The following is a 25755-nucleotide window of genomic DNA, read 5'->3' as shown; positions in this document are numbered from 1 at the left end:
ATTACTCCAATAACTTAAGGTTTCCCACTGATCTTGTGGTGGCATAGCTTTTTTATTTAGAATATACACTTTTTTTAAAATTTTTAATATGGTCATATGCCCCCATAATTCCAGATTTGTTATAAGTTTCATTCATCACTTAGGGAATCATAATATAAATTTTTATTTATACATTTTTTTCTGACTTATACTTAATGAGGAACAGAATGAGATGTTCTAGGGTAATTGCAGGGAACCAGATGCCAACCATCCTGGTCTGGACCTGTCCCTAGATCCCTGTCATCTCCATCCCGCTGTGTCTCTGGGACCAGCTTGGTAATACAGCAGGACTGAGGTTGGCATGTAATGGTTGGCATGGACCTGGGAACCTGTTCTGATTTTTCATACAAAAATAAAGTTAATTGGCACAGGAGGCATTAGACTCATATTATTTATTTACTTATTATCTGAGCCATGGAGCTCCCTCCAGCCCACGGTGAGCTGGGCCTTCTTTTAGCCAGTGTGCTGCAGGCTGCATAGATTCCAGGCTGACCCTTTGTTCAGCAAACCTAGTATTTTTTGGAGCCCACGGGCCAGTGGCTCTGAGCTGATCTGTAGCTCCCAGAAGTCCTCAGTTGTCAGAAGTAGCAGGAAAAAACAGAAAACTCCAATGATGGATTCAAATCTCACCGTTGATCATAATTAGAAGAGTTATCAGCCATGAATAGAATGATTTACAACAGAGGTATGTTGTAGGTATGAGTATACTTAGAAACTACCAAACTAAGAAATGACTTTGGTAATTGAGAACCTTTTTCTGTATAGGAGACAGTCATTTGGGTCACAGAAGGTTAATATTAATATGAATATAGTTAAAATTAATTGAAGCACTTTCTGGAATAGCCATTCATGGAAAATAGAAGTTTTGCTGACTTACTTAAAATGGTTTATAACTAAAGTTGCAAGGAATTATCTCGAAACCAAGGCCATGTTTCCTGATGGTTTTACAGGTGCATCATTTCAATCAGGCACCAGTTCTAGTCTATTCTATCCCATAAATATCTCTCAAATCTGACTACTTCTCTTGATCTCCATTATCGTCATTCTCGCTGAAAACAACAGCACCTCTCACCTGAGCTAAGTGAACTCCCACTTGTTCCTTCTACATCAATTCTTGAACTTTTCCAAGCCATTCTCCACAGTTCATTCAGAAACCACTAAATGCATGTATCAGTGGGTTCTCTCAATCTCCCTCTCCCTCCCTTTATACCTCTGTCCCTCCCTCTCCCTCTCCTCCTTCTATTTTCCCATTTAAATTTCTTGATTAGTTTCCCATTCCGTCTGGATAAAGTTGATCAAAACTAGAAGTTTTTCTCACAAGGTATTATACTTAGCAATATAATCCCAGGTAAAATGCTTGGCACGTAGTAGACACTTAATAAATATATGTCAAATGAATGAACAATGTAGGAATAGAAATAGACATATTAATCAATGGGAGACACTCTTCAGAAACAGATCCAAGTAGAATTGCCAGAAATGGCATTACAAATTACTAGGGAATCTATGCTGTAGTGACCGTGAACTGGCTAGCCATTTGGGGGAGGGGGGTTCAAATTCTTGTCATATACCATATACCAAAATGAATTCCCAACCTATATCAATTTAAATGCAAAAAAGTGATAAAAGTTCAAGACAAAGTGCATTTATATAATTCTGAGATGAGAAAAGACTTGAAGGATTTTATGTGCAGAAAAGCAAAAGCAGGAAGGATTTTTTTTGAATGCATATTTGACTACATAAAAATTAAAGACTCTTTCATACTACCAAAAGAAAAATAAATGAAATTGCAATACAAGTGGAAAAATGAGAGAAAATATTTGCAGCGTATATATAAGCAGCATGTGTGAGCTATAAAGAGCTCTTCTAAGCTGATTAGGAAAAGATAAATATATCAATGACAAAAGGCAGTTTATAAAATAAAAAACCACAAATTACTAATAAAAATATGAAAAGAAGAAAGTATTTAGCTTCACTAGGAGTCAGTTAAAAACAAATTGAAAAACGAAGGAATTTTTTCCTATCAAATTGGTCATTTTCAAAAATCATAACCTGTGGTGTCCATGAAATTGCATTGAAATTATTGTTTTTTTACCTGGCTGATAATAATGTAATTGGTTCAGAGTCTTTGAAGAGCAGCTGGATAGTGTATATCAAAAGGCTTAAATATGTTTATATGCTCTGAACCAGTTGCTGAACTTGGGCGGTTTATGCTAAGACAATGATACAAAACGGGAACACAGTTTCATGCCCCCAAATATTTATCCTGGCATTCTTTACAATTGTGAACATATGGAAATGACCTAAACATCCAACAGTTTAAAAATTATTGATATCATATGATATAGAGCAGAATATCATACAGCAAATTAAAATCATTTACAAGCAATATTTAACAAAATGAGAAATGCTTAAGGTATTTTATTAAGATGAAATGTATGTAAAGAATAGCAGCTGTAAACATGCCTAAAAGGAAAGAAATGCAGAATGTTAACTTCAAAGGTAAGATTTCTGCAGTCAGCCTGTGTTACTTCCACAGCTTGAGAAAAATTATTTTATTTAAGTAAGGTTCAATGATCTTAGCCACATAGCCAAGAAATAGCTTGTCCCAAATGCTAAAAGCAAATTCAAAATGTTGAAAATAATTTGGAGGGAGAACAACTGATTTTAAAAAATAGTCTGTCATGTAATAGTTTGGGTTAAAGATGTTTATTCTATTCAAAAATGAGTTTTCTTCACTGAATTTAAATATTATTTATTTAAAATTCCCTGTGATATTTATCATTAAATATAAATAAATGTTCCAGGCATCACATTTTAACAAACGTTAGTCACCGAAATGTATAACTGAAAAGTAGTATGATAAAAAAAAAAGTACTAATGTCAAGATATGGTTTATGCTTTTTTGGTTAAATTGCAAAAGTTACATAAAATACATTTGTTTGGGTGTATCCCTGAAGTCTAAGTAATCTTCCAATTAATCTCTACATTTTGAAAATGTGTATATAATAATGGTATCGAAATTATCCTACACCTATTCATTATGATTTTAAATTATTTAACATAATTCAGTGAAATTATGTTTGGCATTACATAAACAACCACTGGCTTGTGGAAATGTTTTTCCCTCTGTCAGCCAGTTCGGTTCGAGTTGTGCTGTATTATACGGCAGCCTACATTTGACCAGTCAAGTAGAGAAAAATGATCAAGAAGAACCAGGACTACTACTGAATAGGAAATTATTTTTACATTTTGAAGTCTTCCCATATTTATTTCATGTCATTTGAAGAAGGTAAACCGAGACGTTTTCATTCTATGGTAAGTTACTCCATTGCCATGACTTTTTCTAACAATACCTCTGTTTGTTTCTTTTAGCCGCTTCTCTGCTTTGCATTCAGGCAGATGAGCTACAAGAAGCTCTCACCTCCCACTGTGTGGTCACTAGAGGAGAAACCATCATACGACCCAATACTGTAGAAAAAGCCACTGATGTCCGAGATGCTATGGCAAAAACTTTGTATGGGCGTCTCTTTAGTTGGATAGTCAATCGTATTAACAGCTTATTGAAGCATGGCACATCACTAAGGTAAAAATTCTTATGGAAACATTTTTTCCCCCAAATGTCAGGTGATGCAAATCTATTTTCTAATTTACTGATTTGTATATGAGTGCCTCTGAAGATGTTCCTAACTGTTATCATGTAATTATTAAAGTTTTTTTTCAGTAGATCTGCTTTAGTTCCTAGTACCACTTTATTGGGCCAGATTGCGATAAAATTTTTAAAGTGCTGGGACATAAAAACTGTAGCAACATGAATGAACATAATAGAAAGTGAATTTTTAATGTGACATCTTATCCATGTATATGTTCTTTTAATAAGAAGGTGTACTGTGAAGTATATAGCACTTGATACTTGCATAAAATGTCATTTTAGCAAGGTTTTTTTTTCTTGTATTTTGCTTTGTTCTAAGGGATCAAATTAAATCTTGAAGGCAAAGGAAAACTTTCTCTTATATTTTAACTCTCACTCTAACCCTGTAAGGGTAGGTCTTATGACCTGCAATGAAATTTGGTTCAGAAATGCTCTAAATAAATAGCAAATGATAGAGCCCATATATGAACAATAGCTATCTGACCATAAGTCTATGCACTCATCTTAGAAATAAAGAATCACAGCCACCATTAACTGAGTGCTCTCTATGTACCAGGCATTGTGCATAGTTATAAGTCCCTACATTTACACCTAAAGCTTTGTTCTGCCACAAATTATACAATCTGTAGAAATTTGTATACAAAAAAATAAGATAGTTGCCGACTTTAAGTCACCTCGCTCACATTTACTGACTAGGCATAAAAGACCATTTGATACACATTTTGGGTGAGTAATTCACTGTCATTTTTCCACTAAAATACATACCACACCATAGTATTATCCAAAATGCCGAAGAGATTGTCCATTATTCCTCCATGTTCTTAACTCTCTATCCCTCAAAATTGCTTCTTGCCTCCCTGCTAAACTGTAGCCTATCTGACTGGGTCAGCAAATCAAAATCCAATTTGCCCATTAGGATTTAACGGTCAAAATAGTTTGTATGTTCATTGGTAGCCATCTGTGGGATGCCAAATTTTCAGATGAAAATGGAAACATTCAAGAATTTTCAATATCTGTATATTCCACAAACAACCTCATTTTGTTAGTTATCATCTGCATGTCTGACCCCTAAGTGGTACCCGGAAGGGTATGGCTTCCAAACAGGTGATCTGCTGAAAATTCCACGATAGCCTATTCACTACTTAGTAGCTTTCCTTTCCATGCAATAAAGGAAGCTATTCAAATCTTAGATTGTTAAATTTTTTACAGACTGTTTAAGAAACGAAAATAAGCCCATTCAAATAGTTTAGTTCAATCTGGAAAGATTTACATTAAGATTTTGAAGAGCCTGCATTCTGTGCCAGACTTTGCTGCTAATTGCTTGCACAACCCTGGGCAAGTCACTGCCTTTCTCTGCATCTTGTCTTCTTCAGCCTGTTCAATAAAGGCGTGGAATGACAATTCAGTGGTCTTAATTGTTGGTAGGTATCTTGGAGCCTTTTAAGAATCTCTTGAAAACTACGTTCTTCACTCCAAAATAAAAAATGGACATATTTCTACATACCCACCAAAATATGACACATGATTGTGATTCCAGACCCTTGAAGGCCATTAGCCGATCCCAGTTTAAGAATCCCTGAACGAGGTCATCTCTAAAGTCCTCCTGGCTCTAACACATTTTTAGACAAGTTAAATATCTATCTCAATGGGATCCTGTGGGACTACAGTTTTTTTTAAAAGAGTAGTAATTTTGACTGAACCAGTGTAAATGTATACTTATTCTTCATAAATAGGAATTTTCAGAAGTACCTGGATAGCTTTCCGTTCGTTGATCCCATCACAGTGTTCTGTAACTTTGCCTTCTAAGTTCAGTCAGTTCTTCCAAATAGAGAGAGCATCCTTCACGTCCCAGCATGCAGCTGACAACAGTCATTTCCAAATCACTTTCTCACACAGCACTAAGAGTTAACCTAGTTTACATAAATAGTGAGTACAAAGAGATGTTTGTACTCCCTTTTTTTTTTCAAGTAGGCTCCACACTGGGCTCGAACTCATGACCCTGAGATCAAGACCCAAGCTGAAACCAAGAGTCGGACGCTTAACTAACTGAGCCGCCCAGGTGCCCCTGTTCTCTCCTTTTTAAATTCACATGAAAATAACTTTGCAATGCTATTTCTTGGGGGAGGGGCAAACTTTTGACCCAGTATCTAACTTTTAATGAACAGAGAGGTAACCATTATGGAGGAACAGGAAAAACATGCATTTGGAATATTTAACTATAAAATACTTATTTAAGGCCTCTGGGTGGCTCAGTCGGTTAAGCGTCTGCCTTCAGCTCAAGTCACAATCCTGGAGTCCTGGGATCAAGCCCCACATTGGGCTCCCCACTCAGCAGGGAGTCTGCTTCTCCCTCTGCCTCTCTTCCGCTCATGTTCTCTCTCTCTCTCTCAAATAAATAAATGAAATCTTTTAAAAAAATAAAAAAATAGTATTTAATTACATTTTTAAATATTTGATTATAAAATAAATTCAAATATATTTATCTTTCTCCAGGTTACCATTTATTCTATATTAAATAATTATGAATGAATAACTCAAAAATAAATAATAATTCTTTAAAGAGGTAAAATATTTTTAGCAAGATGTTTTCATTGTCCTAAAGTGAAAGGTTAAAGATACTCTTACACAGAATTTTTGTTTTTCTGGTATAGTTTTTATTGAACATATTTTTGCTGTGTTCTAAGTGCTGGCCAGGTTTTCCCTATGATTCATGACTTACTTAGGGCTATGATCTTGTACCCATGAACCTACAGGAGAAAGTATAGGGGCTGTTTCTGTAGTACAAGGAAAATCGTGTATCTTTTACATATTAAAATTAATGCTACCTACTTTATATTCTATGGAGAAATTTTTCACTCTCTGTCTTGGTAGTAGTTTCTTAGCTAAATCACAAAATTATCCTCTGAGATACCGTGCTTTACATTCCCTCTTAAGAAAGTAAGAACTCAAAATAATGCCTCTTTAATTTTCCAGTGGGAATGGTGATGAACTAAGCATTGGCATTCTGGATATATTTGGCTTTGAAAATTTCAAAAAAAATTCCTTTGAGCAGCTGTGCATTAACATTGCAAATGAGCAAATTCAGTATTATTTCAATCAACACGTGTTCACATGGGAACAGGTAAGTCAAGGTACTATAAAGATGCATGCATATGTGTGTGTTATATGCAGAATTGTACTAATGAAGCAGGACTTCAGTCATAGTTTTCAAGCCTTAAACATATAGGCAAAGGAAGGATTTTCTTTTCTCCATGCCCGTAGTAAAAACAAAAACAAAACCAGAAAACAAGTATGATTTTAGTGTGTCTCAAAGTGTGATGCTGAATGCCCTCCATTGAAAATCAATGCACCCTTCTGCAAAACTTAGCAAGTCTGAGCCCATGTAAACAAAGAAGTTTCCTTTGGAAATTTAAGGAAGCAGATGTGTCCAACTGTTTGTCTTTCTGTAGACTGCATGGCTGAAATTCTGTGTGAAATTTAAATACCCATCTAAAATGCTTTAAACTTCAGAATTCCGGTAACTAGGCAACAGAACACAAGATAATGGGTTTGATGCAAATGCCAAACGGCAATTTTGTCAGGGTACAACGTGTAATTTATGATTCAGCTTCAAAAATCAGAGACTTACTTGAAATGCATTTGGCAAAGCTGTAGTATTAAAATTAAACTATTTTATCAAGTCTAAAAGAAACAGTCATATTTTATATCATTTAGTATGTCATTGGTCACCCCATAATAATAATATGAAATTGTTTTGCGCTTACTGATAAGAACCGAAGTTTTTATTTAAATTTGAGATAAATTAGAGGTACATAAACCTCTTTTGATTCAAAATATTTAGGTTTATTGAGAATTTACTTTAAAATTGCATTGTGGAAACGCTAGTAGCAAAAGAAAAGATTTAGATCTTGACATTTCTTGGGCCAAAAAAAAGGGGGGGACAAAAATGTAAGATTTTTATCTGTGTTTGCATAGCTTTCATCTACCCCAAGATTTGTTCCATCAGATATGCATTCCTTCTCTTCTTTCTCATTCTCTGTCTCTGGCTTTGTCTCTGTCTCTGTCTGTCTCTCTCCACTTCTCTCTCTCCACTAGGGCCATCCCTCAGCCTAGATACATAATGAAATCTTTAAAAATCATTAAAAAAAGAGCCCTCTCCAACTTGCTTATCTCCATGGCCTCTGTCTTCTCTCCACAGCCAAACTTCTTGAAATCATATTCGGTATTCATTGCACTGAATTGATCTCTTCCCAACCTGCATATGCTGAGTTTGTAGCATCTGGTTCTGACTTCCCCCACCCTAATGGAATGGGCCTTTCCAATCTCATCAGTCATTATTAGTATCAGAAACATTTTAGTCTCTACATTATCAGCCTCTCTGTAATTTTCAACCCTGTTGGCAGATTCGTGTTTCTGGAAAACCCCTCCTTTGGCATCCCAAATACCATCTTTCTGTTACTCATCCTGTACCATCCCATAGATCTGTAGTTCTCAATCCTGGCTGCATATTAGAATGACTTGGGTAATTTTCTTCTTCAGTGAGTGACATCTCTTTCCATGCACTTACTGAAGCCAAAAAATGTCGTGTTGCATTTCATTTCCCATTACTGAAATCCAGAAGATTAGTGGGACTTGTTCATGTTCCTCCCTCCTGTACGCTCCAATAAAAATATTTGGTGTATAATTTTGCCTTTCTCATGAGGCTGCAAACTCCTTGAGGTCAAGGATTATGTTTTAATTCGTTTTGTATCTTCAGAGCCTAACATATAGCAAGTGCTCAACAAATATTTAATAAATTAGTGTCATCTTGCTTTAATACCTCACAGTGTTCACAGAATCCATTCTAACCAGAGCCTAAAACAAGTAAATTTTGTCTGTCTGTTTGTTTGGACTTTTTGATAGGAATCTATTAGGATTACCTCCTTCATGGAACTGGGTGCATCTTCATGTATCTCCTGTCTGATTAGTTAACAGCTTGTGTTGGTAGATCTCTGTGATTCTTCTCTTTTGGGGGTTGAGGTTAGAACCTGGTTTTATTGGAACTAGCCTTTAATCCAATGTACATAATTTTCTTTTCTTTTTAAGATTGTATTTATTTATTTGACAGAAAGAGAGAGAGACAGCGAAGGAGAGAACACAAGCAGGGAGAGTGGGAGAGGGAGAAGCAGGCTTCCCGCCAAGTAGGGAGCCCAACGTGGGGCTCGATCCCAGGACCCTGGGATCATGACCTGAGCTGAAGGCAGATGCCTAACGACTGAGCCACCCAGGCACCCCCATAATTTTCAATAATTATTTGCTTTTTACTTTTTATAGGATTTGTAGTTTACAGTGCACTTTGGTTGATAGTCTTGAATTTTATCCATGATCCTTATGTTCTTAATACTTTTTGCCTTTGGGCTTGCTACAAATGAAACTATTCTGGTAGGCTCTTTTAAATATCCTTGAGAGGCTTTCAAGACAAAACAACTCAAAATTGTCCCCAACAAATTAAAATTTCAACTAGAATCCAGGATTATACAAAGCAGTTTGAGGAATTAAGGCGATTCACAATCCTTTCAAGTGCCTTCCTAGGGTAACCATCCAGAATCCCTGCTTCATAATCTTACAGGCCACGCATTGGCAGCTGAATGATCAGGTCGATGACGTGTGCTCCGCTGGATATGGGATTAGTCAGTGATTCTCTAGATTTTAACATGTGGGTACACATGTTTGGTTTGGTTTGTTTTTTGTTTTTTTCCCCCACTCTGTCACTTCTCTATGAATGCGAAAATTGTAATGAGAAATGCTTACCATAGCTGTGTATAGTAGCTATCACAGGTAGAGAGTGCACTTATTCTGATTTCTATAAATGAGAAACAGCTATTAAGCCAAATCATTAATTAAAGTCATGGTCACACTTTCCTTAGTCAAATATAATCATAGGTTTGACCTGTGAGCTCCTTGATTTAATAATGCCATTATTGCTCATCAGTAAGACATACTATTCTCATTTTCATGGATATTCAAATAATCTGGGCAATCTGAGCAAGACACAAGCCTTAGGTGCCACCTTCACAGATGAAACAACTTCTGGTTCTATTTAAACCAACAAACATTATCTTTACAGGCAGTCCTGCAACATTGGAACATAAATAAAGGTTTGCTGAAAGGGTTTCCTTATTTAGCCCAAGTTCAACTGATATGTGATATACAGTGAGACACTCCAGCAAAGTTGGTTATCAGGGTAATTTGAATATCGTTTTCCCATTACTTTCTTTTTGTTGTTGTTAAGGTTATCACTGAGAGAACCGAAGCCAAGTGTGCAGGGCTGGCTTTCTGCCTTTTTCTTTTTTTTTTTTAAAGTAGGCCCCGGGGCGCCTGGGTGGTTCAGTCGTTAAGCGTCTGCCTTTGGCTCAAGTCATGATCCCAGGGTCCTGGGATCAAGCCCCACATCGGGCTCCCTGCTCAGTGGGAAGCCTGCTTCTCCCTCTCCCACTCCCCCTGCTTGTATTCCCTCTCTCGCTGTGTCTCTCTCTGTCAAATAAATAAACAAATAAATAATCTTAAAAAATAAAATAAAATAAAGTAGGCTCCATGCCCAGCATGGAGCCCAACAAAGGGCTTGAACTCACAACCCTGAGATCAGTATCTGAGCGGAAATCAAGAATAAAGACACTTAACCGACTGAGCCACCCAGGTACCCCCTATTACTTTCCACTAAAACAATAATCAGTAGACTACAGTAAGACATTTTTCGTGAAAGAGTTTATGGCACTGACTTAATCCATAGTTTGTTGGGTGGATAGTTTAAAATAACACATAGCTCCTGAAATTTTTCTGGAGTTTGATGTTTCATAATATTTGAAGCTTCCATACTTTTCCAGCAGTAGGAGAACCATTTTATATATATTGACTTTAACAACATTTAAAGGGACAATTTATACCTGAAAACAATTGTCTGAAAATTAAATAACAATAACAGTCCCAGCTCCTACAAACAGACATTCAGTATAGTCGTAATCTTTTAATATTCAAGATTCCAACTCTTCTAAATGAGTTGCAACTGAAAAATGTATCATTTTTCTGTCAATTTTATTAATTCCACAAACAAGGTATTCATATGTCAGCCTCCTATTACATTTGTATCTGCATTGTTTTGATGCACACTATTTACTCCCATATTTTTCAAAAAGCTTTTAGTTAGCAGCTCAAAGGGCAGCAAACAAGTAACCCCATGTGTGATAAGGGAGGCGTCTTTTTACAATAGCCTTCACACTGAATCTCCACACTGATTATGTAGCCAAGATTTTGCTTTTGTTTGGTTGTTTTTTTTATTTTCTGGCTTTTTCCATGTACAAGAGAGCACAACAGTAATCAAAGTGTGATAGAAAGCTTGAAGTTCTCTTCAAGTTAGAGTCATGCTGATGCTGTAGTTGGTGGGTTTTGTCCTTTCTTTTAATGGTGCCCTAAGGTGTAATGATTGTGGTGTAGCACATTCAAAAGAAATGAACCCTGTTCCCTAGAAGTTTGTTTCAAATCAAAGCGAATGAACAACCAACCATTAAAGAGTAACCAATGGGCATGTGTTTGAGTTGGAGCAAATGCCATTGTTCTTTGAGGCCATTAGGTATCCTGCAAAGCATTGTTCTAGAATCCTGAAGATTCACTCTACTTGCTTCTACTCCTGCTTGTACCTAAGATGAGCATTCTTATCCATTACTGCAGCACATCTTTCTGGCTGTTAACTGAATTAAAGTTCATTTTTAAAAGTGAACTATTAATATTTGTTCTCTACAAGGAGAAGCTGTTACATATATCATTTATATATCCATCCGTGGGTTTAGAATTAAAAGTTAGAAGTCATTTTATAAGCAGGAAACCATTTACAACACATAATGGAAACAATAACTGCAATTACAGTTCTGGCTTCTCTTGCAGTAAGTGATGTGTATGACTTTCATCTCCGGCTGTTCATAGCCTAAAATTTGAAGCTTTTGAGATTTTGAATATGGGTTCCAACACATAATTTGTGGCAATTACAAAGAACAAAAATTCATTCATTATACAGTATCTACATTTTCAACTTTTTTTTACATTACAAAGTAAAAAGAATCAGTCATCTGATAAAAAAAATGTGTGGGTAATTCAAAATAAACCCCTTATAAATGTCTTCAAATTGTTTTGCTTGCAAAGTGTGAATTTCTATTTCATATCCAAATTTCTTCCCCATTAAACAAACCATATGTGTGCAGTGGTGGTAGCATTTGTCTTATTTTAGCTCTCCAAGTGATAAGGGCCATTTTATAGGCATTTTCTTTAAGCATTAAGGCAACCATGCATTTAAGAAACCGTTGATACAGCAAGGGAAGCCTGGGTGGCTCAGTCAGTTAAACATATGACTTCAGTTCAGGTCATGATCTTAGGGTCATGGGATCGAGCCCCTAGTTGGGCTCTGTGCTCAGCGGGGAGTCTGCTTGTCCTTCTCCCTCTTCCTCTGCCCCTTACCCTGCTTGTGTGCTCTCTCTCTCTCAAATAAATAAAATCTTTAAAGAAAAGAAAGAAATCCTTGTTACAACAAATCTTGCTCTTTAAGTACTCAGCCAAGTTTTGGGTTACTGTTTGAGATCACATACAAATGTTCCTTAAACTTCTCACATACTAAGTGAGTTTGGAAGTTGATATCCAAGTGATTGGGTCAGTGTGTGGAGCATCCCTACAGCAGCTCCCAGCTCTCCTGCTGGCCCTTGGCAGGCAGCCTCCTGGGCTCCCGTGTCCCCCTCATCCCTCGCCCCACACCCCTGCTGCACACACTTGTGTTTCTCTTTTATCAGCGAAGTTGGATCAGCACCTCTAATATGATGTGGGGATTTGCGGTACTTATTTTGATAATTTGGTATTGTTTTAAAGCATTTTAAAAAATATTTTCTTTATGATATAAAGTAATTTTTAAAGGAGTACCTAATAGGGAGCATAGATCCATTCAATGACTCTAGTTTTCTTCATGTCAGATTAGAGCATACTGCTGACAAAACTGATCCTTATCCTAAGCCAATACCTATCACCTTCCAGTAGAATATAAGTTTGTAAGATATTTTATGGCTTTTGAAGAGTTTTCAAGAATACGTATCTTACACAAAAAGTGACAAGATTAAAATGTTCACCTTAACATACATTGTTTCCTTTTCTGTTTTTCTGTTTTTCCATTTAAAACTTTTTTCTCCAAAGTTCATTAAATGTATGTAAAATAAAACAAGTATGTTTTATTACAAATTATCCAAAATACCTTCTCATTAGGTTACTTGTCAAATTCTAAATCAATAACCTATGTCTTCCCGAGTTGATGATGATCAACATTCCCTGTGGCTTCCCATTAACATTGATGTAAAAATCAACAGGATCATTGACATTCGCTTTGGATAGAAAGCACAGGAGGAAATAGATTTCAAATCAAAATTATTTTACATCAAGAGTTTAGATTTTTACAGCACACATATCATCACCTTATTTTCTTCGTTTTTAGTTTTTACAAATATGTAGTTACTTTCAGTGAAATGTTACTACTAAAAATACTATGTGTATATAGAAAGAGAGTGAATGATAAAGTAAATGTGGTAAAATACTAGCAATTGAAGAATTTGGGGAAAGGGCACATGGGATTTCTTTGTACTGTTCTTGCAGCTTTTCTTTACGTTTCAACTTATTTCAAAATGAAAGGTGGCACAGTTTCTTCTTTCACTTTGATAAAAATATTCAACTCACCTTGAGTAGTGATAGCACCCTAAATCCTAGATTTTCAGCCTTTAAAATGTTTTTCCTAGAATGAAGATGATTAGAATGAGTGACTTCTTCTCAATGCTTTCTTTCCACTGTGGGCAATGTTTCCATAAATGTGCACACTCATATGAGCAGTTGGTGAATAGGAATTCTTTTACTAAAAGGCAGACATCAGGGGATAAATGTGTTCATGTGGCTTCTTTCCCCTTGCACATGTTCTGTCAACAGAATGTTTATGCATTCATTCATTATGTTTCACAACACATTCAGGCAGTTTGGGGCTTTTGAAATGTTTGAATCAGAAGAAACCTAAGTAGATCATCTATGTGTCACAGAGAAAATGACTTCTTGTGACTTGCTTGAAGTCACACACTGATGAAACAGAGCCAGGACCAGAATCTGGGTGTTCTGATAAGTATCTGGGGTTCTTCTCACAAACAAATGAGGAAAGTTGAGAAGAACCAGGGACGTAACAAAATTATTTCTCATGCAGAAGAAAAAGAAAGAGGATGAGAGAGGGGAAGGAAGGAAAAGAGATTGAGAGAGAGAGAGAGAGAGAGAGAGGCACAGTCTTTCTCCTGAAAGGCCAAGGGGGATCCACATAAGGCAGGAAAGAAGGAACTGGAGAGAGCATCAACATTGGGGCAGGTGGCATTGGTAGCAGAGACTGGGACCCTGGAGGAAGCAGAAACCACCTGAAAAGAAGGATGTAGAACTAATGGAACAACTGAAAAAGAAAATAATAGCACCAGCAAAGAAACCCTAGGATATGACTTCAGGGTTAGAATGGAAAGGCAGAGAGACTATTTGCTATGCCCTAAAGGACAGGGACTCTACCTTTTTGTCTTTATTTCTACCTTCCCCAGGCCCACCTTCTTCTAACACATAGTAGGTGCTCCATGAATGTTTGAGGAAATGTCAGTATGTGGCATCTTCTATAATGGTCTATCCAGAGTGCCGCAAACATAGGTGAATTCTTAATACCATCCCTTGATAAAAATCCTATATCAAGTGGACTGTCCTTCTAAAAATAAAAGAGATACTGATTTATGACTTCCAAACAGCAAACTTAAGAAAATAAATATTGAGGGTCATCTATACCAGCTGTTAAAATTTTTCTGGAATCTAAAATAGCTGGAACTATGGAACAGTGTTAAATGATAGACTCACCCACATGAAAGGGATATGACTTCATTTCAGAGGTGTAAGTTCAGTGAAAGACTCCATTATCCCCAGTCGCTACATATGTCCACCTTTTATAAAAGAAAAATATCATTTGAGCCAAATTCCTTGATTGAAACCCTGGTGATGTCAGGAAAATCTTTTTGAAACTTCAGACTCAGATAAAACTATCAGATGGTAGTAGAAAGTATTCTCCCATGGTATAATGATGAGGTGGTGCTTTTGGGGGTTAGGTAGGACCTGTCTGTCTTTTACATGGTGATGCAGTCTGTCTTCACAAATATGTGGAAATTAAACAGCATATTCCTGAACGACAATGGGTCAAATGGAAATGGAAAGAAAAATCAAAGACTATCTTGAGACAAATGGAAATGAAAATGCCACATACCAAAACTTACGGGATGCAGCAAAGGCAGTTCTAAGGAGAGGGACATTTATAACGATAAATATATATATTAAAGGGAAAAAAGATCTCCAAAAACAAATTTAACTTTGTACCTCAGTGAGCTAGGAGAAGAAACAAGCTAAGCCCAGAATTAGAAGGAAGGAAATAACAAAGATCGGAGCAGAAATAAATGAAATAGAGACTAAAAGGACAATAGTAAAGAACAATGAAACTAGGAGCTGTGGTTTTTTTTAAAAATAAATAAAATTGACAAACCTTCAGCTAGACTAACCAAGAAAACAAGAGAGAGGACTGATGTAAATAAAACTAGAAATGAAAAAGACTTTACAACTGATATCACAGAAATACAAATGATCATAAGAGACTACTATGAACAGTTCTACACCAACAAATTGGAAAACCTAGAAGAAATGAACAAATTCTTAGAAACATACAATCTACCAAGACTGAATCATAAAGAAATAGAAAATGTCATCAAGACAATTACTAGTAAAGAGATTGAATCAGTAATCAAAAATCTCCTAACAGAGAAAAGTCCAGGACCATATGGTTTCATTGGTAAATTCTACCAAACACGTAAGAATTAATATCAATTCTTCTCAAACTCTCTCAAAAAAATAAAAGAGGAGGAACCTTCAAACTTACTTTACGAGGCACATGTTACCCTGATACCAAAAACCAGGCAAAGACACTACAAGAAAAGAAAATTACAGACCAAGATCCCTGATGAACAATAGATGCAAAAATCTTCAACAAAATATTAGCAAACCAAACCTGACAACAATATGTGAAAACTACCATCTACCATAATCAAGTGGGATTTATTACAGGAGCACAGGGATGGTTCTACAGACAGAAATCATTAATGTGATACACCAAATTAACAAAGTGAAGCAGAAAAGGCATTTGACAAAATTTAACATCCATTCATGATAAAAAGTCTCAAAAAAGTGGATATAGAGGGAACATACCTCAACATAATAAAGGTCATATAGGACAAATCCACAACTAACATACTGAAAGGTGAAAAGCTAAGAGATTTTCCTACATGATCAGGAACAAGACAAGGATGCCTGCTGTCACCACTTTTACTCCACATAGTCTTGGAAATTCTAGCCAGAGCAATTAGGCAAGCAAATGAAATAAAAGGCATTCAAATCAGAAAGAAAGAAGTAAAATTGTTTCTATTTGCAGATGACATGAAATTACATGTAGAGAACTCTAAAGACTCCACCAAAAAATTATGAGAACTAATTCAACAAATTCAGTAAAGTTGCAGAATACAAAATCAATATAAAAAATCAGTTGCATTTCTATACACTAACAACAGTCTGTCAGGAAAAAAAATTAAGATAACAGTCCTATTTACAATAACATCAAAAAGAATAAAATACTTAGGAATAAAATTTAACCAAGGAGGTGAAAGATCTGTATACTGAGAACTATAATACATTAAGGAAAGAAATTGAATAAGGTACAAATAAATGGAAGAATTAATATTGTTAAAATGCCCAAAGCAATTTAGAGACACAGTACAGTCCCTAACAAAATTCTGATGGCATTTTTCACAGAAATAGAACAAACAACCTCAAATTTGTATTGCACTACAAAACACTTCAAAAAGCCAAAGCAATCTAAAGAAGGAACGAAGCTGAAGATGCCACACATCCTGATTTCAAACTACATTACAAAGCCATAGTAATCAAAACAGTGTGATATTGGAATAAAAACAGACACAAAGATCAATGGAACAATGTAGAGAGCCCAGAAATGAACCCAAGTATATATGGTCAATTAGTTTTTGACAGGGGTCCCAAGAATACACAAAGGAGAAAGGGTTGGCTCTTCAATAAAGGGTGCCAGGAGAACTGGGAGGCCATATTCAAAAGAATGAAGTTGGACCCCTGTCTTACACCATACACAAAAATCAACTCAAAATGGATTAAAGACTTGAACACAAGACCTGAAACTGTAAAACTCCTAGAAGAGAACCTAAGGGGTAACTCCTTGATATCATTCTTGGCAATAATTTTTTGGATTTGATGCCATAAGCAAAAGCAGCAAAAACAAAAATAAACAAGTGGGACTACATCAAACTAGAAAGCTTCTGCCCGCCAAAGGAAACCATCAACAAAACGAAAAGGCAGCCTATGCAATGGGAGAAAATATTTGTCAATCATATATCTGATAAGGGGTTAGTATCCAAAACATATAGAACTCGTACAACTCAAAAGAAAAAAAAATCTGATTAAAACGTGGGCAAAGGATCTGAATAGACATTTTTCCAAAGACACACAAAGGGCTAACAAGTACATGAAAAGATGCTTGACATCATTAATCATCAGGAGAAGGCAAATCAAAACCACAATGAGATATCACCTTATTGGTGATATGGCTATCATTAAAAAAGATAATAAGTGTTGGTGAAGATATGGACAAAAGGAAATTCTTGTGCATTATTGGTGGGAACATAAATCACTAACTACTATGGAAAACAGTATGGAGGCTTCTCAAAAAATTAAAAATAGAACTGCCATATGATCTAGCAATCCCACTTCTGGGTATATATCCAAAGGAAATTAAACAAGATCTCTAAAGAGATGTCTGCATTCCCATGTTTATTGAAGCATTACTCACAATACTGGAAACAACAATAGTGTCCATCAAAAGATGAATGGATAGAGAATATTACACACACATACACACACACACACTACATACCCCCATGGAATATATTTAGCCATGAGAAAGAAAGAAATCCTGTTAATTGTGACAACATAGATGGAAACTTGAGGGCATTATGCTGAGTGAAAATCAGAGACTAGAATGGTGGTTACCAGTGTCTGGGAGCTGCAGGAATTGGGGAGATATTGGTCAAAGAGTCCAGTTGCAGTTTGAAGATGAGTAAGTCCTAGGGACCCAATGTACAATGTGGTGATTACAACCAATAAAACTGCACCATATTCTTGAAAGTTCCTAAGAGAGTAGATCTTAAATGTTCTCACCACAAAAATAAGGAATGGTAGTTAGTGATGTGATGGAAGTGCTAGCTGACTATGGTGGTAATCATTTTGTAATATGTAAGTATATCAAGTCAGTACATCATACACCTTAAACTTACACAATGTTATATGTCCATTATATCTCAATGAAGCTGGGGGAGGAAAAAGAAGATGATTTCCCTGGGAAAGTCACTCAGAATCCAGCTTCAGGAATGGATTCTTTTTTTTTTTTTTTTAAGGTTTTATTTTTAAGTAATCTCTACACCCACCATGGGGCTCGAATTTACAACCCCGAGATCAAGAGGCATATTCTCTGCTAACCAAACCAGCCAGGTGTCCTCAGGAATGATTCCTAAGGAAGATAGTGATAGCACATGACTGGGAGAACATGTAGAAACAAATGAGAAAGAGACAAAGGAACAAAAGTTAACCTGACATCGAGGATGTTTTCAGTGAAGTCCCTGAGCTTTTCCTCTGTTTAACTCTGATCTCTAGCTTCGTGAATCTTCAGCAATATCACAACAATGGACGGGGGTGTGATGTTGTCTCTGAGCCCAAGAAGAAGTTAAATTATGTTTTTTATTATCTGTTTCAGAATAATAACACTCCTCATAGTAGCTGGCAGGCCTTGTGTAATGTGTTAAGCATAGATCTACTTTATTTCCTCTCCGAACTATCTTCTTAAGTAGTTTAAGATCTAGTCAAAGAAATGCATATGCAACAATGTGCTATCATTTTCACCTATCAAAAATACCAGAAAAAGTTTTTTAATGAGAATATTCAGTGCAGGCGAGGATGCAGCAAGTGCGTACACATAGGAGTGTATATGCAGTGCTGGTTAGAAAGCACGTTGCTGCAAGCTTTAAAACAATCGATCTAGAAATGCTCATCAGGAGCCTGTAAAACATTCACGAGTTGACCAGCTCATCTGTCCTAAAGATAAAATCCAAAATACGGAAAAACTTGGTGCACAAAGATGTACATCAGAGCACTATTTAAAATAGATAGGGGGCACATGCCTGGCTCAGCTGGTGGAACATGGGACTCTTGATCTCAGGGTCATGAGTTCAAGTCCCACGCTGGGTATAGAGATTACTTAAAAAAATAAAAAATAAATAAAATAGTTACAGAAATAATCTAAAATGTCCCCAAATAAGAAAATGGAATAGAAAACTACAGTATATAATCTTTGGTAGCCATTCAAATAATGTTCATGAAAATATATTAATTACGTGTTCTCCATTCCATTTTCTCAAAAGAAATAAAGTAAAATTAAAATTGAATAAAAAGCATAATTTTTGTTATCAAAAATATTATGCATAGAGAAAGACTAAAAAGATTCCACTAAATGTTAAGTATTTAGAGGAGATGAATTTGTATGTGAATTTTGAGGTCTTCATAGTTCTTCCGTATTTTGAATTTTATATGAGCATGTATTATATTTATAATCAGAAGCTGAGGATTACGCATGCACACATGATTTATTGTTTTCACCCCAGTCTTCCTCTATCTGGAAAACAGCTTTTCAAAATGACTTTTAACAAAAGGAATCCAGAAAGCTCATGTATTCCTCTGTTGGGGCTGCCATAAGATATCACAGACTGGGGAACTGAAACAATAGAAGTTTATTTCCTCACCATTCTGGAAGCTAGAAGTCTAAGATCAAAGCAGGGACAGGTTTGGTTTCTCCTGAGGCCGGGCTCCTGGACTTGCAGATGGCTGCCTTCTCCCTATGACCTCCCGTGCTTTCACTCCTGCAGTCGCCTCCCTGGGGTCTCGTCCTGTGGGATTCCAGCCTCGCCCTGATTCCCTCATCTGACCTTAATTACCTCCTGAACGGCCCAATCTCCAAATTCACATTGAATATGAGGGCTTCAGCATATGAACTTGGGGGTGTGGGAAGGGGACAGTTCAATCTTTAACATGCAATCATTTATTCAACATGCTCGGGTCTCCCTAGAAACTGAGCTCAATAGCAGAGATGTCAGTAGAAGTGCTTGTCCTCTTGGAGTTCCCATCTAACAAGAGAGGGCAAATAATAAACCAGTAAAAATGCTAGAAATGCCATGGAAGAATTTAAAACATGATGGAGGAGGGATAGAGAGTGACCAGCTGAAGAAGGAGGGTTGCTGAATTAGTCTGGGTTATGGGGAAGGTCTCTCTGAGGAGGTGAGGGTCCGTCCTCCATCGTGTGAAAGTCCGGGCGGAGGGCTCAAAGCTCACGTTCCCACCCACCTTCCAAGCCACGTGGAAGCTTGCAGCCTCTCAGCCTATGGGAGCCACCTTTCCATGCTGCTGTGTGAGGCTGAGGACTCAACTTTGTCATCGAGACTCTCTCCTGAGGTGACATTTTAGCCCTGTGTCTAGGCCAGAACTGTGGGTCAGGGGCACCTTCCATGGGCTTTCTTGCCACTGTGTCCTTTTTCCAAATCACACTGAAAACTCAATGAAGAGCAAGCAAGCACTCGACTCCGGCATGAAGCCTCCTTAACATCCAAGTCTTCTGATTTCCCTCGCTTCCTTGATTTATACTTAAATATTATTCATCTGCCCTTCTCAAAAGGGAACTCAGGCCACCTGAACAGAGCAGAAGTAATATATGCTAAACAGTCCTTTACTGCAGTTAATAACTCCACTTACCTTCTGCTCTAAATGTATTTTTAACATGCAGGGCATAGGAGAGGACTTTCTTAAGAGCTATACGAGCTTCGTTTCTCCACTTATGCTTAAAAACAACTAAGTACCTTGAGGTCATAACCACTATAAAAATACATAATCTGTTGTTTTAGGCAGGCTCATTTTACTAAAAATGCTTTATAAATCCTGAGTAATAGGATGTTCTCTCTGTTGGTGTGCCTGGAGTCCATAATACTAACAAGTATCTTTGAGGGGAGCCCATTGTTTTCCAAGTTACTCATCTCTGTTCTGTCTGACCTGCCACAAAATCGTTCCGTGGATTTTGACACAGGCAAATAGAAATGACAAATGCATTGATTTAAACCTTAACCTTGTGTGCTTTCTATACAAAACCTCTTCTGAACTTTGCAGTTGTCATTTAAGCTGTAATGTGCTGTCAGCCTGGTGTGTCTACTTGTAAAGTCATTCCGGGTCTGCATATTGCTCCCAAGGTTACCTTCAAATGCAAAAGCTGTGAAACTTCCAGACATTGTTTCTATTTTTATGTACTGGCTAAACTAAATGACCTTCAGGTGATCTACCTTTTAGGCCAAAGGGCACTGCCAAATTTTTACATATTAGTTTTTTGAATTAAAAATGTACATTTATTTTTCCTAGTGACACCCTTGAAATGAGATTTCAATTTCATAAGGCTCCAAAATACTGATTAAAAGTTTAGGCTTGGGCACCTGGGTGGCTCAGTTGGTTAAGCGACTGCCTTCGGCTCAGGTCATGATCCTGAAGTCCCGGGATCGAGTCTCGCATCGGGCTCCCTGCTCAGCGGGGAGTCTGCTTCTCCCTCTGACCCTCTTCCCTCTCGTGCTCTCTGTCACTCATTCTCTCTTTCTCGAATAAATTTTTAAAAAAAGTTTAGGCTTATCAAATGCCCCACCTGCCGTTGGCTAAATTCCTCCACGAAGTTGCTGGAAATGAATTCTCTTTCTCTGAACTCCTTAGAGTACATTGTTCATATCGTTTATCTATCATATGTTACCTTGCATTTTGAGTATTTATTTACTAACCTTATCACTCAAGTTATATCTTAAATCCACTGAGGACAGGGAGTTTGTGTTAAACATCTCTTTATCACCTATCATGGTGCCTTATTATGAGATGTTTAATGAAAATATTTAATGAATTAAAGAATATATTAAAATAATAATGAAGGGGCCCCTGGGTGGCTCAGTCAGTTAGGCGTCCGGTTCTTGATCTCAGCTCAGGTCTTGGTCTCCGGGTTGTGAATTCAGGCCCCGCATTGGGCTCCATCCTGGGCGTGGAGCCTCCTTAAGAAAAGATTTTTTTTTAAGTTAAAATAATAATGAAAAGAGCCTGTCATTTTATATTTATGAATGGTGCAGGATATTTTGCCCAAGTCAAGAGTTGTTTCATACACTTCCCAGTGATAGCTGCTTGGTTACCTGAGAACTGGTGAGTGCCAAGCATGGGAGCATGACTACAAGTCTTCCAGGGGTCATTCATGTCCCCTTACAAAGTGTAGCAGTGGGGCAGGGGCACAGTGTGAGGGAAGAGTCATAGAAACAGAGCAAGAGCACTGCTCTTCATGCCCCTTTAGTAAAATAGATCATCAGCATCTGTGTTGTTCGGGCACCATGATCTTAACACTAATTGTTATTCGTCATTTTTATTTTATGCATCTTATAGTATACTCAACAGCAACTGATTATTAATGTACCGGATAGATTTACTTTGTTAGATGGAGATCGTTTCCTCCATGTGATAAATGAGGCAGTGGGAGATTACAGAGTAAAAAAAAATTCCAAAGGATTATATGGCTAGTTAAGAGGCAGAGCTCGGATATGAACCTGTGTGTTCTTGGTTCTAAATCCACTGGTTGTTCCTATGACTCACTTGCCCACCTACTAACAATGTAAATGCACAGTGACTGAGAAGTTACATAAATGTTCTTGAGAGATCCATTTCTGAAACTAGATCAAAAGTTTAAATTGGGGGAAAGGTAACTCTAAGATATACCTAATTGATATTCTATAAATTCTGGAGCATAACTTTATTACTGCTCGTTACCAAAACATTCTCTTGCATTTTGAAAGCCTAAGATGTCTATAATTCTGGTATAGAGACTAGAAACTTTTTATTATTACCCTGAGCCACCGCTGACTTTAATGAAGTAGCAGTTTTGGGGAAAGAAAAATAAAATGATAGCCTCAGTTTAACGGCAATGTCATAGGAAGCAATTTATTATAATATGTGTAAAAGAGAGTTTTGGGGTAATTACTGTCAAGCTACCTATCACAAATTCACAATTTCACAATTCACAAATTTTTTAGTGAATTTTTTCTATGTATCGTGTCCTGTTATAGAATGAATACCTAAATGAAGGTGTTAATGCCAGAATGATTGAATATGAAGATAACCTGCCCCTCCTAGATATGTTTCTGCAGAAGCCAATGGGTCTACTATCCCTACTCGATGAAGAAAGTCAATTTCCCAAGGCCACTGACCAGACTCTTGTGGGTGAGTTTTAATAAAATATGTCTGCATTGTTTTTTGCTGCCGTCGTATAATGCTCTGAATGACTTAAAAAGAATTTTTTTAATTATCTGCGAGAAAATAGCTATCACAAAGCCTGCATAGGTAACTTTAAAGAAGAGGCTTTGGGTCTAATATCTGGACCAGTGAATGTTTAAAATAGGGTGAGAAGGGGTACGTGCACCCCAGTGTTTAGAGCAGCAATGTCCACAATAGCCAAACTATGGAAAGAGCCAAGATGTCCATCAACAGATGAATGGATAAAGAAGATTGTGTGTGTGTGTACATATGTGTGTGTGTGTAGACACACACACACACACACACACACACACACACACACAGGAATATTATGCAGCCATCAAAAAAACGAAATCTTGCCATTTGCTACGACGTGGATGGAACTAGAGGGTATTATGCTAAGCGAAATAAGTCAATCAGAGAAAGACATGTATCATATGATCTCACTGATATGAGCAATTCTTAATCTCAGGAAACAAAGTGAGGGTTGCTGGAGTGGTGGGGGTGGGAGGGATGGGGTGGCTGGGTGATAGACCCTGGGGAGGGTATGTGCTATGGTGAGCGCTGTGAATTGTGCAAGACTGTTGAATCACAGACCTGTACCTCTGAAACAAATAATACATTATATGTTAAAAAGAAAAAAAAAAAGATAGTAGGAAGGGAAAAATGAAGGGGGGAAATTGGAGGGAGAGAGGAACCATGAGAGACTATGGACACTAAGAAACAAACTGAGGGTTTTAGAGGGGAGGGAGGTGAAGGGGATGGGTTAGCCCAGTGATGGGTATTAAGGTGGGCACGTATTGAATGGAGCACTGGGTGTTATACGCAAACAATGAATCATGGAACACTACATCAAAAACTGATGATGGAATGTATGGTGACTAACATAACATAATAAAATAAAATTAAAAAAAATAAGGTGAAACATTTAGTGATGAATTAAACAAGTTTAATATTGGACTTCTTACATTGGTAGAGCCCCAGTCATAGGATCTTATGTTAGAAATAACCTTAGAAATTATCAAGCCCCCCCTCCTCAAAAAAGAAACTACCCAGCCCCAAATTAGAAATTGGAGGGCAGGGCAAAAGGCCAGCTCTGGAATTTGAAAAGAGATAGCTAATGAGAAGGCAATAAATTCATCTAGACACTTGTCTAATAGAGGCAAATAGCCTCCAATACCTTAATAATCTCTAAATTACAGTACATTAATAAATATTCACAATAGTCCTGAGTCATCAAAGAAAGCATAAACATATTCATTTTTCTGTTTGAGAAGGCAAAGATATGTTTAAAAGATTATCATCTAAAATGGTTACAATTAAAAACGTCTTACTCCTTAGATTAAAAAATAAAACTTTAGCTTGTTCAGGTAAAAAAATCATTTTTTAATGTAGAAATACTGTATTCCCTGATGGTTGGAGATATTGATTATGTATAATAAATATTTGCAGAAAATTTGGATTCACATTTTCTCTCATTTACTTTGGGTGATAGAGTTTGTTTCTTACCAGTAAGTCTGTGATGTTGCTTCCTGCTGACTCACTCATTGGCTTATTCTCTCCTCTCATTGGACAGTACTGATGGAAAATAAAACAACCCCAAAGTTCTGGGGAAAATTGTCTCATAGCAATCACTTGATTTTTGAGGTTAAAATGTCCCTTCTAGGACATGGAGTAAAAAATTCTCTGAAGGTGACACAATTGTTATAGGACTGTAACTGCCTTTATGACCCTACATTTTTCCTATGTAATCAGTAATAACTTATTCTAATAGAAAGGAGAGCCAGAATACCAGATTTCTAGGGTCATGGCTTCACATCAAACTGGTTTCACAAACCTCTTTGATCAGTTCATCTCAGGTAGTTTCCTTCCTCTCTACCAGTGGCCCACAAAATGTGGTGCCCAGACCAGGAACATCAGCATCCCCGGGGAACTTGCTAGAAATGTGACTTCTTGGATTCCCCCCATGCCCAGACCTACTAAGTCAGAAACTCTGTGTTTTAATAGGCCCTCTGGGGGTGGGAGGTGGGGTGGGCTTCTGTTGCTTGCCAAGGTTTAAGAACTGCTGCTCTAAATCATAAAAGAATGGTTAAATTCATGATCTTGAGTTTGGTCTCACCATTTGTGCTCCAAATCTCATTTATCAGCTATGTGAAATTGTCTTTTCACTGCACATTATCCATTTTATAGTGAAAGAGATGATTCTGTCAATCAGTATTTTCTGAGGATCTCTTTACATGGCTTGATAGTGGAGTTCAATTTTTTTTCCTATAGAAAAATTTGAAGGTAACCTGAAATCACAGTACTTCTGGAGGCCCAAAAGAATGGAACTTAGTTTTGGAATTCACCACTATGCAGGAAAGGTAAGAACTATGAAGAATTGTGACTGCGTTTCTCTTAGTCCTTCATCAAATAATAAGGATAAACATGAAAACTATGGCCCGAAATATTTACAGATAGTTATGAGATAGCCATCTGTTTCTGCCCCAATCTGGCCCTGTCTGTTCTCCAGCTTCCTA

General features: G+C 37.0%; 1 protein-coding gene across 1 annotated transcript in view; it reads left to right on the top strand.

Moving 5' to 3' along the window:
* MYO3A (myosin IIIA) overlaps positions 1–25755 on the top strand; it is a 213349-nt gene that overhangs the window by 109870 nt on the left and 77724 nt on the right. The window contains exons 17-20 of the mRNA XM_028114133.1: positions 3415–3625; positions 6665–6812; positions 23050–23203; positions 25511–25599. Of these exons, the coding sequence (XP_027969934.1) occupies positions 3415–3625; positions 6665–6812; positions 23050–23203; positions 25511–25599 (602 nt within the window). The remainder of the gene's footprint in view (positions 1–3414; positions 3626–6664; positions 6813–23049; positions 23204–25510; positions 25600–25755) is intronic.

The sequence above is a fragment of the Eumetopias jubatus genome, unplaced genomic scaffold, assembly GCF_037043125.1.
Source record: "Eumetopias jubatus isolate StellerSeaLion01/CBP00866 unplaced genomic scaffold, mEumJub1_p1.0 scaffold_8, whole genome shotgun sequence".
Lineage (NCBI taxonomy): Eukaryota > Metazoa > Chordata > Mammalia > Carnivora > Otariidae > Eumetopias > Eumetopias jubatus.
Note: the sequence above shows the minus strand (reverse complement) of the source record. Positions and strands in the feature narration are given on the sequence as shown.